Consider the following 14,274-nt stretch of genomic DNA (forward strand, 5'->3'; position numbering starts at 1 on the left):
TTCGCTCAGAATCTAAAAATAAATATTTCATATTTTAATTCTATGATATATAAAACGAATTTTGTTCTTGGAAAATATTGTTAGAATAAAATGTTATTTGCATTTAAATTCCTAATTATCGAACATTTTTCAATATTCTTGGACCTACTATTCCTTGGAATTATCGTCAAGTTATGTTACCAAGAATCGTTCAACACAACTCAAAAAGAACGAGATGATTTTTTAATTTAAATTTAAAACTTATGTAGGAATTTGATCTGGTACTCGTGACTAAAGCACGGATTTGTTTATAAAATTGTGTATAAATGGACAGGCCAATTAAAAAATATTATCATTATCATTATTTTCATTTGAACTATAATATAATATAGGTCATTAGCTCATACCTAATTTATATAATTCTATTTTAATGCTTCAAATTACATTTTATTAAACACTATTTTTAAGACTAAGTTTTAATTTTTTTTTAAATTTATTGTAACATTTTTTTTTTTTTTCAAACAAGGAACAATTATTATTGTATTCAATTACAGTATTATTCGGGTATACGATATACTGATACAATTTTCCAAAAATACATAACCTTTTTAGTTTGTACTTATTCTATAATAAGAACTGAAAACAACCATTTTACATCTTTTTTTTTGATAATTATATAAGATAAGACATAAAACTGCGCTGTTTCTGTCAAATTAAACTCACAAATACAATTTTAGTCGTTTTCTATTAAATTCTGTTTCTATTATATTCTAGTTATAGTAAATACAGTTTAGAAACAACCGATATGGAACTGTCCAAAATATATAACGTTCTAGTCATTAATCTACAGTTATTGTTATATTATACAATCCTAATTATTCTAGTAATATATTTCGATTAGATTTTATGAAATTATTATTATTTGTTAGGTTTATATTTTTACAATATGAAACTTTTTTTAACGCACTATATAGCGTGAATATTTGACATATGATGAATATAAAATGTTATAATTTTAAACTGTAGTCAAATTCAATAAATAATTTTAGTTAATAATATAAATTAGTCATGCTTTTAAAATTGTTATGTAGAGTTTATTGTGACTTAACAAAAACATTATTTCATGTAGATCAAGTGCACAATACGTTGTCTCATTTTCATTGTTTTGGGCAACAAACACAAATTATAAGGTAGGTACCTTTCTAATAGTAGGGTAGAATAGGTACTAGAAGTTATTCATAATTAAGAAACTAAATTCTTTTACACTCTTAATTATAAATGCATAAGCATAAATTCTTGAAAAGATTATCTATTCTGAAATCTAAATAATCATAATGTTTTAGACAACATTGTTGATAGGACAGAACACCCACCTATCCTCATGCAATACATTTTAATTTAATGTTCTTTGATGTACTTTGAACATAGACAATATTATGTTTTCGTGCTGGATACAACGTTTTTTTTCGTAATCGTGATGGGTTTTCGATAGATATAAGGTATAACCTTAAAAGAGTTATGACTTCGCGTTACCGTATACCTAGGTTCCTCCTAGCAACCGGTGAATAATTTTAAAAACATCTACGATTAAATGTTTTTTCTTATATGCGTTGATTATTTGATAGATAACTGATTTGACAGCTGAGTTTAATTTGCATCAAAATGTACCCAACGTAAATAAATATTGAACAAAGTTAATGAAACGTAATTTGGATTTTCACCAAAATTAAAATCGATAGCACAGTGTGTGAGGTCAGACTGCACTAAACAACTATTTCTACTATAGGAACTAACGAGGTTTAGATATTTTTTCGATGATCGAAGGCACAAGCCGATTAATCAAGTATATATAATACCGTGTCAAACAATCAAATTATCAAAAACATTATAATTTAGCATTGGACACTTCGATTTTTTAATGGGTAATTTAGACGGTATACTCTATCTTCGAATTCAGAAAGTTCGGAACTTACTTTTTTATACAATATAATACATTGCCGTTCATTGGCTAGTTTAACATAGACATAAAGACGCCTGTGTTACATCAAACTTGTGTTGGTGTGGTGAATAGCGTGCACGTTTACAATCGACAGGCGGGTAGACTCTTAGTAAAATACTAAAATATTAAATAAAATCACACATTTCAATTTCATATGAAATTCCAATTAAGAGTGATGAAACTTTTAAAGTTACGTATTATATTTTATTTTTTATGGTGAATCTTAGAGACATCCAATTCCATGTCGCATTATGAATCTCATTGAGGATAGTTCAATTTTATACTTTTTGTTAAGGTGCCAATATTGTCTTTTGTAAGTTTTTAAATTATTTATTTTCAGGGGAAAAAAATTATCTGAAGACTGGTTTTCAACGACCATTTTTTTAACCAATGTACTGGAATGGCACATGTTCTAAACGAGCGTATCTCAGGGATGATTTATTGACTTTTGATAGACAATATTATATTAAAATTTTATAGAACGCGTACGACAGGGCATCCCTACGAACAATATAAAATGTTGTTAAAAATCCTCATTTTTTAAAGTATTGTGTATTATAACATTGAATTCAAAGATTGTTAATAAATAACAATATAAAAATAACAATTATCATCATTATTAGGCGATTGATAATTAATAATTTTCATCGGTGGAATGTATGATTACAAATGGTGTACCTAATATATTTACATTTTTTCAGACTTGAGTATTTCTAAAAATGTCCAATGTTAGAATTTTAATACAAAAAAAAACATTTACAAAATTAATAGTATAACAGAAAACACATTAAAATAATTTATGCATTTAGATCAAACTCGTATTTTAAAGAATATAATATTATAAATATTTGACATACATTGGTGTTATAACCACACAAACTTTTGAGATACAAGCATTAGGAGTTCTTTTAATATCGTAGCTTTAACAAATAAAAATGATATAACATTAAAAACAAATAATATATTATATTTGTATATAAACGTAACTGAAATATTAATGTTTTTAGTATTTACATACTATTATTAAATTAAATAATATTATACATGTATTGGTAAGTTGTTGAATTAATCGCAAATAGTTTCATTACTTTAAAGTACGTTAACATTGCAATATGTGTTTTATAATATAAATATAGTTATGGGTTATAAATTCAAATCTAAGTAAAAAAAAAAACTTTTATTATGTGTATATTTTTTTATACGATGGCGTGTATAGTCAATGTATAATAATGATTGTGATATAAATATGGTAATTTTTTAAATTGGCGAATTTTAAATGATATTTTGATTTACTGATGACAAAAAAATATAACAATAGGAAGTATGTTCATACAATTTTATCTACGGTGTTCAATTATAACTTTGAAATACATGTTATCATCATTATCATATAATATTATGTATCTTTTATTAAAAGGAGTTATTTATTTTTTACGGTGTTCTCATGATACACTTACTTAATAATATAACCTAATATCGATTAATGTTAGACCTAAAAACAAACACCTAATGAAAATTGCATGGTTATAACTTTACTTATATGATAGATACCTAAAAAAATAATACAAACTCATTAAACTGGTGTAGCTGAATTGCCTATTCGTATTGCCGTGATATAAAAAATTAAACAATTTACTTTTATGAGATGCCCCAATGGCCAACGCTGAACAAACAAAAGATAAAATTCAGATTTAAAGTGCGTAGGTACCGAATACTTTTTAATTAGGTGCACGATTTAAGATAGTATGGTTGCCCAACGAGTTATATGATAAGACGGCATAGGATTAAAATCTTGATGCCGGTGCTAGTGCTTCTTGCTATTTTTTTTTACGTGTCATTTACTCATTTTATTAATGTCTGAACACTAACTATCAAATATTATAAGTAAATAACAAAATAAACAATAATTATTAATTAATATTTAATTAACTAACATTTTAACAAATTTTACTTTACCACCGGTAGCTCTGTAGGTAAAAAAAAGATCACCACATCACGTTACTTTTGGATTCAAATCGTATGTCGTGTGATAATATTTTTCTAATGGGTAGTTGTTCAACCATACAATCTTAAAACGTGATTAGGTGTCATGGATACATGTAAGTGTTATTATATTACTGAGACCGGGCCGAGTAGGAGCGAAAAACGAGACTAGGCATTAGTTACGAAGTTTGTCGACAATTTCCTGGTTAATTATTCGTGATATGTATATTTGTATGTGATTTATTGTCTGTGATAAATGTTATTCATCAATAAGCGATGGCAGCAAAGGAGGAGTATTGTGCAAACAGACCCTCCTCTGCTGTCAGTTTGAAACGGAAAAAAAGAAAAGTGTTATTATATTAAAGGAGGACAAAACACAAAAAATGAGATTTTTAATTTGAAAGAATGTTCAGTTCTAAGAATATTATAGTATAGGGTTTACGTTTCTGCTCACATTATTCAATGAGTTATGAGTAATTGAAAAAAGATTCATGATGTCATTGGACCGATATGATGTTATTTTGATCTTATACGTGTAAATGTTACTCGCTTCACACAATAATTTACCTACCTTTAAAATATATTTTCTAATTTTTGCTGTACATATGTGGTGAGTTTTTATGTACTGAAAACGTTAGTAAAACCAGAACTTTTCTAAAGTGTTTAGTTTTTTTGAAATATTTAAAATATCTATAAAAATATATCGACGCGCTGCCCCGCCATAACAACAATATTTATGTATGTATGTAACTAAAATATCTATTTAGTATTTTTAATTAAAAAAAAAAAAAAAACCAAACGTTATATTGAAACTCTAATACTTCTAACGTCTTCAGTACAAAAAATCACATATATTTACATTAAGCAAACATAAAAAAATAAAAATATGTTTAGGTTAATAAATCATTGTGTAAAGCGAGCAACTTTAACACGCGTAAGATAGGCGATTATGCAGAGCCGGGCCTAGTGACGTCACGTGGTTCTGTTCTAGCCAATATCTCCCAAAGAAAAATTTCTTCCTTATATCTCCTTAGATAATATTTTTTTAATATTTTTTTTTTTTCAGATTGGATTCTTACAAAATTATTTTTAGTGGTTCCGACTACAATGATTTGGTGTTTAATAATAATTTGAAGAAAATTTTTTTTTGTATATGCAGCTTTAAACTAATGACATTTCCAGGATTTATATTAATTTTTCAAGCCACTGTTTGTGGTAATTGAATTGTTGAGTGAACCAAGATCAATAGTATTTTTTTAAAAAAAATAGAATTCTGACACTTGAAGAAAATATGGTGTAAAAATAATTTAAGACTACTTATAGAGTAGTAGTAACAATGAAATAAATAATATGTCCGAGTGTCTACAAATAAATGTATAGGTATATATACGTTTTAATTTTATATATAATGAAAAACGTGTAAAGAAAAAATTAATATCTGCTACCGTATGTTGGGAGAATTTGACTAGTTTTAAAATTTTCATTTAATTAATATAATTTATTTTTATTTTTAACTGTATTTGTTGTAGAGCATCTTCTATAATATTCTTCTCGTATTATTTTCCAAAAGGTTCTCTAATCTAAAAGGTTTACTTTATCGCTCAACATAAAATTGTCCTCATGTTGAGCCTGAGTCATAACATCAAAGCACTGCAGCAGTTCTATCTAGTTTTTATATTAATTAAATTAAATTACAAAATTAATAAAGAAGTCGTCAGATGTGCTTGTTTATTGTGTACCGACTGGTAATGCCACTATCAATGTACCTAATATAATAAATTAAAGGCAACCTGTACTAGGTTACAGTATAAATATTACGTATAAAATACCTTTTACGCCCTTTTATTGCACTCGCACATGTTTGTCCGCATAGTCATGGTTTATCAATACCATTGTCAGTTTTATTGAATATGATAAGATTATTATTTTTTTTTAGCCCCTCAGATGTGTCAATTATTATTGTCTTTAGTATACTATTGTGTTGGAATTCATGTTAAATTAATTCATAAATTGACAAGGTACTATATTATTCCACAGCTGCAATAATATATTATTGCTTTTTATTTAGATGAGTAAATATATAATATGTTATTTTTATTTATATAATCCATCTAATAAATTATGTAAATTTTAAAACATTATACAATTATACCAACACTAGTGTGCAATTATAAAAACCATTAATATTATTATTTAATTTAAGATTCAGATTTTAATAAAAATTAGAGACGAAGAAACGTTTTAAATTGCTTTCCTTACTCGTTTTGTAATTTTTTCTACACTTGCATGATATAAACAAAATATTTATGATATAAATTATATAAACATATTAATTCGTATACAACTCAGACGTGGGTCCAGTGAGCCAATCTGTTTGGCTAAATGTTATTGTGCATTTTTTTTTAAATGTAACATCAAATTAAATTATATTTAAAAATTATTAAAAATGTAATTAGAACCCGTACGGATGAATAATTTATTAAAGTCTATATTTTTTTATGAATGTTTTTCGTACACTGTAAATGACAAATAGGTAAGAAAGTTCATGTGCAAATGACATATTTTAATTATCAGTGATCAACAAATGGCCTATACGTTTTAGCACTGAACAAAGTAGAATTTTAAACTCTAATAGATGTTGAACTTCGTTGTCGCATTATTGTCCGCATTGTTGTCCGTCAGTAAAGGATAATTTCCTTGGCCGGGAGGTTGGTTGTTAGGGAGATTCCAATTTCAATCGGAAGTTACTTTATCCACTCCCGAAACTTATATTTTTGTTCATAAGTCATTAATCAGAAAGATAATGATTTAATGACTATAGTTTTAGATACATGTGTCCAGTTCCATCTGATATTCAATATATCACAATTCTTGTATTTTTATATCTCAGATGTTAAAGAGAATGGATTACAATATTATAGTTACAAACAAGTATGAATACATTTTTTTTATCGCGTACAAGTCCTAAATATTTATGTATAATAAGTGAGTCTACACAAATATCTGCATATAAAAATAATCATGGTAGCCTTGTATAACCACTACGCAATGGATAGTATGAACTATAGGTACGTGTTCTAAAAACATATTACATTATAATGTCTATTTAAAATAAAAACGAAAGCTGTTATTATGATGTACAAAATTCAAAATAAATACTCAATCCTCCTTGGTAAACTCTAAATGTCACCTTCGTGTATTGTCTTCGTTTTACCATTTTAAATATTATCGTTTATCAAATTAATAGTGTCTTTTTTCTTAATACAATATAATCTATAATTTATAACCTAATATATTCACTTATTACAATCACACAAATACGTATAATATGAGAGTTTAATAATAGTTAACATAAAATAAATATATATTTGAGGAAAAAACGCCTATAAATTTAGGTAATTTTTTTGTTTTTTGATAATGATTCACTATGAAATGGCTTTTGAAGTGGTATAATCCAGCACTTGTATTTGTTGAAAATGTATATACCTACAATAAATCAGAGATTATTGTTCAAAAATAAATAAACATATCAAAATTCTATTTTGAAAATATTATAATATTCACCATTGTCCAGTTAACCGTCAAGTCTTTTAGCCACTATATATTTAGGATTATTTTTAATCACGAGTAAGATTATCATTAATATGTTTCCGAGATAAAATATTTATTAAAATTTACGATAATATTGCATTGGTTATAAGCTCATAACTTATAAATTGTACAAGTTGAGTATCTAAAAGATCTAAATGTTATATTTAATAATGAGGCTCAGAATAAGCTTTGTAATGAAATCTATTGTGTGTTGCATTTATTTATACTTCTCAGGAACGACAGCGACATTACTTTTTTTATAAGCGTTCCAAACATTTCAAATATTTTGTTGTCTTTAAAAATGAAAAGTACTCTCTTTGAACTTTTCATTAAATATTAAATACAATATATTTGAACGAATTCATATAGGGCAGTTGATGTCTGATGGCATTAAAATTAAATTTATTTTAAAACAACCATTTCGGTTCAACTGAAAATATAATACTTGCAAACATTAGGTACTATGTTTGTGCACATGTAAAAATATAAAGTTTAGGAAATGAAAAACGTAATATTTTGTTATCAACTACAATTATGTTATATGAATATATTTCAAACTTATTTTATGACTTCGGTCGTCTATAGCCGGTGATGTTTTTAATACATAATATACAAATGTATCAGATTACACTCAGTGCGTTTACATGACTTTCTTAAAATAATCTTAGATCCATGAACACTTGTGTTGTTCTAGTAAATTAAATAACTCAAATGATAATAGTATATTTATTGTATAACATTTTTAGGTAACTCAACACATCAGAAATAAAGCAATCTGCAGTTTTAAAACGTTTTAACCGTTTAGGTATATATAAAGTTTTAATATCATTGTACATAACGTATAAGCTAACATGTTATTAATTATTAAATTTAAAAAAAAAAAAAAAACGGGTAAGTGGGTAAATAGCTGCAGATTAGGGGTATGGAGTGTCACTGTAATTTGAATTCAATAATATAATATCATTGTATATTAAAAACGATTCTGAGTGAAGAATCAGCATATAATATTATTAAGTATATTATTCTTAGGTATAATATAATTGTGATTCAAGTAATTTATTTTACCATTAGGCATTAGTTCTACAGTAGATTACATTAATTTTGGTCGAAAATTTGCATTTGAAAATGTCATTGTGTGTATAAGATATAATAATTAAATTTCAACTTACAAACATTATGAGGAACCTTATATATATTTTCAAGTTTTTTGACCAAGCAAAAATTGTTTATCGACATTAATTTAAAAAAGGTGGGTAAGTGAATGTCGCTCTGCTATACTCCAGGTTACAAGTGGGTGACTGCAGTATAGGTAATGGATAGTATTAAATTTGAATTCAATGATACATATCATTGTATACGAAAACGATCTGAGATTTCTCAGTATGTCAGTGTTGATATTTTACATTATATTTATATTGTTATTACGTATTATTAATATGGTAACCAGTATAAGTTCTAAAATCTTTATTCTTGATTATTTTGTATGTAATTTCGTCCAAAATTTAAACTTAAAATAACTATAAAAAAATACTGTGTTTTTATATTTTTGAGATTTTTTGGTTACAGAATGACCAACTTTCGTAGACCCTTGTTTTAAATTTCCAATCCTTACCTATAAAAGTTGAACATTTTATACATTTTTACTATAAAATAATGTTTAGGATTTAAATTTGATAAATGTTGTTAAAAATCGAACTTTATATCTGCTTATAAAAACTGTGGACTTCAACTACTATTTTAACATTTTAACAATATATCAATAACCTTGTATTAATTTTTCACGTTTTTTGACCCAACAAATAACATTTTATTGATATTCATAGAAAAATAAACTAAAAATTGGAAACCGAAAATTCCGTAAACAGTTCAAAACTAATCAAAATATTTTGAAAATTTTATCGTACAAAGAAAATGCTAATATAAACATTCAATGTACATTTTATATATTTATGGTAATTTTTTTTGAGTTTTACCAAAAACCAAAATCTATTTTGTCAAAAACTGATTCTGCATAAAAATTCCCATTTTTCCTTAATTTTAATTTTGTTTTTCCCTGCGCTTTTGAAAACTTTAGAAGTATTAATTTTCACTTCCTAAATGCACCAACTTTCACTTTTCCATCAAACAAGATACTGTTGAAGAAAATCGAAGCAGTTTTACTGCCCCAAACATTGATGAGACACAAAAAAATAAATAATAAATGCACACATAATTTTAAAATCAATATGCATTGCTCCGTTCAGAAACTTAAATAAATATATAAAACTGCGTATGCCTATAAATAACTCAAAATGAGTTATAATATTTTTTAAATGTAATGATGTAGAGAAAATTCTAATACATTTTTATTAGCATTTTCAGCGATCATTTCATGTATCGAATTAAATGCTGACCTCCCGAATACACCAACTAGATTCACAATTTCCACTGGAAAAATACTGAAGTTGAATGTCGAAGCATTATTTCGACTACTTACTTATCAACTATCGTGTACACAATACATAGACACACACAAAAAGAAATAATAAAGCACATTGAAAAATCAATACATCCATTGAGAGACTCCGTTCAGAGTCTAAAATAACTACATTTCAATAACCAATTTCAATATTACTATTGAAATTTTAGTATTTTTTGTCATGTCTAATTACTTTGATAGTATTAGCCAATCATAATATAAAAGCCACAGTATAATACTTTTAATTGACTGAAAACAAATACTCAAGGATCCTTAAAAACGATTCCAACGAGAATATGGTATTGTTAATTTATCATGGTAAATGAAATAACTGAAACCCGGTGGTATTTTTGGGTATTTATCTACCCCTTCCCCCCATTTCATAATCCTGATTGAAACTATAAAACCTACATAATATAATAATAATTATATTAAATTATAATCTTTCTAACTCAAACTAGATACCAGATATAAACCAAGTATCCGCACCTATATTTCAAATCGTTTTGCCATATATATATACCACTAAGCTATTTTAATACCATCATGAATCCACGTATAAGCTAAAAAATATTATTAATTATAAAGTTAACAAAAAAAAAACACATCAATTTTATTGAATTATTAGTATTGTTCTTCATTTCTGATTACTTTGATTGCCGTATAAGCGAATCATATTAAAGCCACACCATAATAATTTCAATCAACTGAAAACAAATAATCATCGATTCCCATAAAGTTACTTTTATTTTTAATTAGAGCGTAATAGCAGTAAAATAGTACATATTGCGTATTAGACAATAATTACGATAAACAATAATTACTATCATTAAAACGATTTATTTGTTTACTTTTATTCTGTTTGCAATGACCGACTTTATACTTTATACCACTTTAAAATTATTAATTAAGTTTAATTTTATTCAATATTTCGTTTTTTTTTTTTTTTGTCTACTGAAACCAATAAAAAAATGTATAACTATAAATAAATAATAAATTACAACATAGGAGTATATCACTTTAAATACATTTTTTCAATACACACTTCAGAATAAACTTAAAATTAAAATTAATTCGTTTTATAAATATGATATTTTATAAAAGTTTTGATATTTTAAATTTTTAAAATGATAAATTGTTAAAAGTCTAAACAAATTACAATCCTTCAATAATTGTTGATTTTTCATCTTTGCATAAATGTTGATTGCATGGCCCTGGTATAATATAGTTTAAATAAGTTTATTTTACTTACAACAGAGGTTACACTAAACCGTTTTGTTTAAAATATCTGAAAAAACTTAAAAAATATAATGGTTTTTGGTTGTGTGCCAAATTAATTGGTTAAATATCTTAAAAATATGGTAGGTAGTAGGTACATTAAAATTTATTCTTGTTACGACTTACGGACTAATATTCGGACTTTTGGAATATTTTAAGTTAATTTATGAATTATTTATTATTTGGACAGGATTAAAAAATCTTATGAATTGTTTGTTTAATATAAACAGAAACTTAAAACAAAAATGTGTACTTGATTTGTGTCTGTAAAATTAATTTAATTTGATTTTCAATTTGTCTAAATGTCGATGTCCTGCAGTGTTGTTTTTATTATTATTATTATTATTGATCTATTCCGACATAATATTACGAAGATGCAAGTCTGAACGAATTATATAGACGTACTCCGTCATCGGAACAAATCGAATTCCGAGTTGGGTATTAAACTGAAAAAATGGTTATAACTATATATTATTATAATATTGTCTCCAGGGGAGATTCGTCGGGAGAGGCTTAGACGGTTTACCAGAAATGCGTACTTCCGTCATGTTGCACGATTAACGTGAAACTCAAAAAGGGTTGTGGTTATAATGTATATATATATATATATATAATAATAATAGTTTTTCAATCAAGTCATAGGATGACGTCTGTAAATAATAATATATGACGACGGCGGGATTTGCAACGAGATTAAATAAAGCGGTCCACATATATTGCTGAACCGTTGTCGTTGACCACCGCGATAAAAATAATATGCAATACAAATGTTATTATAGCATAATAAATGTAATGGTTGTTTGCTACTTACACACGCACACACGTAATAAACCTGTATAATGGTCGTGTGTACAATATACGAGTCAATATCTCTGGCCGAACGAGTTTCTCAAATCGAGTTGCGGGAGTAATATTATCGTCCATAACATTTGACTTCCCTAGTTTTTTTTACGACCGTGTCATTTCAGTTTTTCAGTAGAAAAGCAAAAAACCCTTTTTCTCCTTGGAGCCAATTTTTTTATTTCGCTTACCTTGTTTTTACTTGCGGGTATTCGCTGCAACCTAGGAATATTGTGCTTTCATAAAATGTAGATGATAAAATAAATTAGCCGATTAATAATATTACTACCGAGCATTAAACGAAAATTAAAAAAATAATAATTTTCAATATGAAATACATGATGTTATTGAGTCATCAACCCAGACCGGCGGGTCATAAACTCATAAATAATGCCCAGTTATTAGCTGTTTGTGTCGAACAAACATAGTTTAAACAATAATCTTCAATAGATTACAATGTCAATGCCCGTATATTATGTTGAATACGGGCGCCAATGACACCTATATGGGGAGTCAAAAGTATTTCATGTATAAACAATATTATTGACTCCCTCAGATAACATACGCACATGTAGGTAACGTTAACTTAAACAAGTCGTTTCCCACATTACAAAGTTATTGGGGGAAAAAAATAATGTACATCACTAATGTCAAATTGATTAAAAAAAAAATACATTATTTTTGTATTTTCCAAGTTGTTTTTTTTGCATTTAATTGAAATAAACATATTTTTAATAACAACTTGAAAAATAAAAAAAAATTGAAAATTGTTAGTATATTAAAACATAATATTATAGTTCTAATGAAAACAATAATGGACTTTTAAGCGACAACTTGAGTTTCTTCCAAAATCTATCAAACACTGCAGTGTTGGTCTGTCTCACGATTGGGACCATATAAATTTAAAAAAAAACAATTTTAACTGCCTTTTAATACATCACAATATAATTATTTGCAATTATTAAATAAATTATAATCAAATGTTCAACTTAATTTTTTTAAACATTGTTGTACACATAAAATTAAAATAATACCTATATCTTATTGTAAAAAACGAAATTCAATAAATATAAAATATAACATTATATTAAATAAATTATAAATTATTATTCTAATATTTTTAATTCATTGCTGAAAGATTCTAACAAATCAATAATTTCATCTTTGTTTATACATTGAATGATGTATTCTTTAACAAACAGACAAGTTAAAGTTCAAGATATTGATGGCTAATATCTCTGAGTTTTATAAATATTTGTTTGCATTTTACTGTAGTGTGATGCACGAAGTATAAGAATGCATATTTGAATAATATATGCACAATGTGTTAAACAAACCAGACTTTGTCATTGGTTCAAAAATAATTTGGAATATCCAAGTCACAGACTTGTGAGTGATTCAAATATTATATATTTTTCCATTTAGCTGTGGCCCCCCAATACTGAAAAATATCCTAGGGCCTTCGGAAATCACCGGTACTGACGCATTGCGTTACTGTCTTAGGCCTTATAATTTAGAATATTATTCTACTTTAACGATATACATTTTTCAATCACATCACGAAGTGCGCTATAACAACATAACATTATAATATTATAGGTACTTACAATGGTCGCGTTGCCGCAAAAGACCGTCGAAAAACTGGGCGGCGAATTCGTGGACGTTCTTCGGTTGCACGCGGATGACGGCCCGGACCAGACGTTCGGCTAAATAGTCGAGTCCCCGAGGTATTTCCGTCCTCTTCCTGTACGCCTCGTACGCCATTCTCCGGTCCACCATGATCCAGCAGCTAGTTTCCGGCCCTGTCGGCGCCACCTCGTCTGCCACCGGAAAGACGGAAATGCCACCACGTCGGAACCGGGCGCGTGGAAAATTGTCCCGTACCGTACCCACGCAAAACGGCCGCGAACAATGCCAGGCGATTGCTTGCCACGCACAGCTTGATGGCCTCGCACCCCCTCCCGCAACCCCCAAAGTACGTTGTGTGTTGTCCGCGACTTGTTACCATAACGACAACGACTGCTGTACATTATAATATTATACCAACCTACATACCTACGCGAAAACACGGACGTCACGATACGGTATAATATACTGTTATATTATAAGGACATTACACAAGACGTGTGTTGTGTGTGCGCGTGCT

General features: G+C 27.3%; 1 protein-coding gene across 4 annotated transcripts in view; it reads right to left on the reverse strand.

Moving 5' to 3' along the window:
- Positions 1-14,042, reverse strand: part of LOC100164443 — a 195,675-nt gene extending 181,633 nt beyond the window's left edge. For 2 of the 4 annotated variants that reach the window (XM_029486923.1, XM_029486916.1), the window contains exon 1: positions 13,736-14,042. In XM_029486923.1, the coding sequence (XP_029342783.1) occupies positions 13,736-13,907 (172 nt within the window). In that variant the 5' untranslated portion in view covers positions 13,908-14,042. The remainder of the gene's footprint in view (positions 1-13,735) is intronic. The other 2 variants (XM_029486927.1, XM_029486918.1) reach the window with 1 other exon arrangement.
- Positions 14,043-14,274: the final 232 nt, after the last annotated feature.

Source organism: Acyrthosiphon pisum, chromosome X (assembly GCF_005508785.2).
Source record: "Acyrthosiphon pisum isolate AL4f chromosome X, pea_aphid_22Mar2018_4r6ur, whole genome shotgun sequence".
Taxonomy (NCBI): Eukaryota; Metazoa; Arthropoda; class Insecta; order Hemiptera; family Aphididae; genus Acyrthosiphon; species Acyrthosiphon pisum.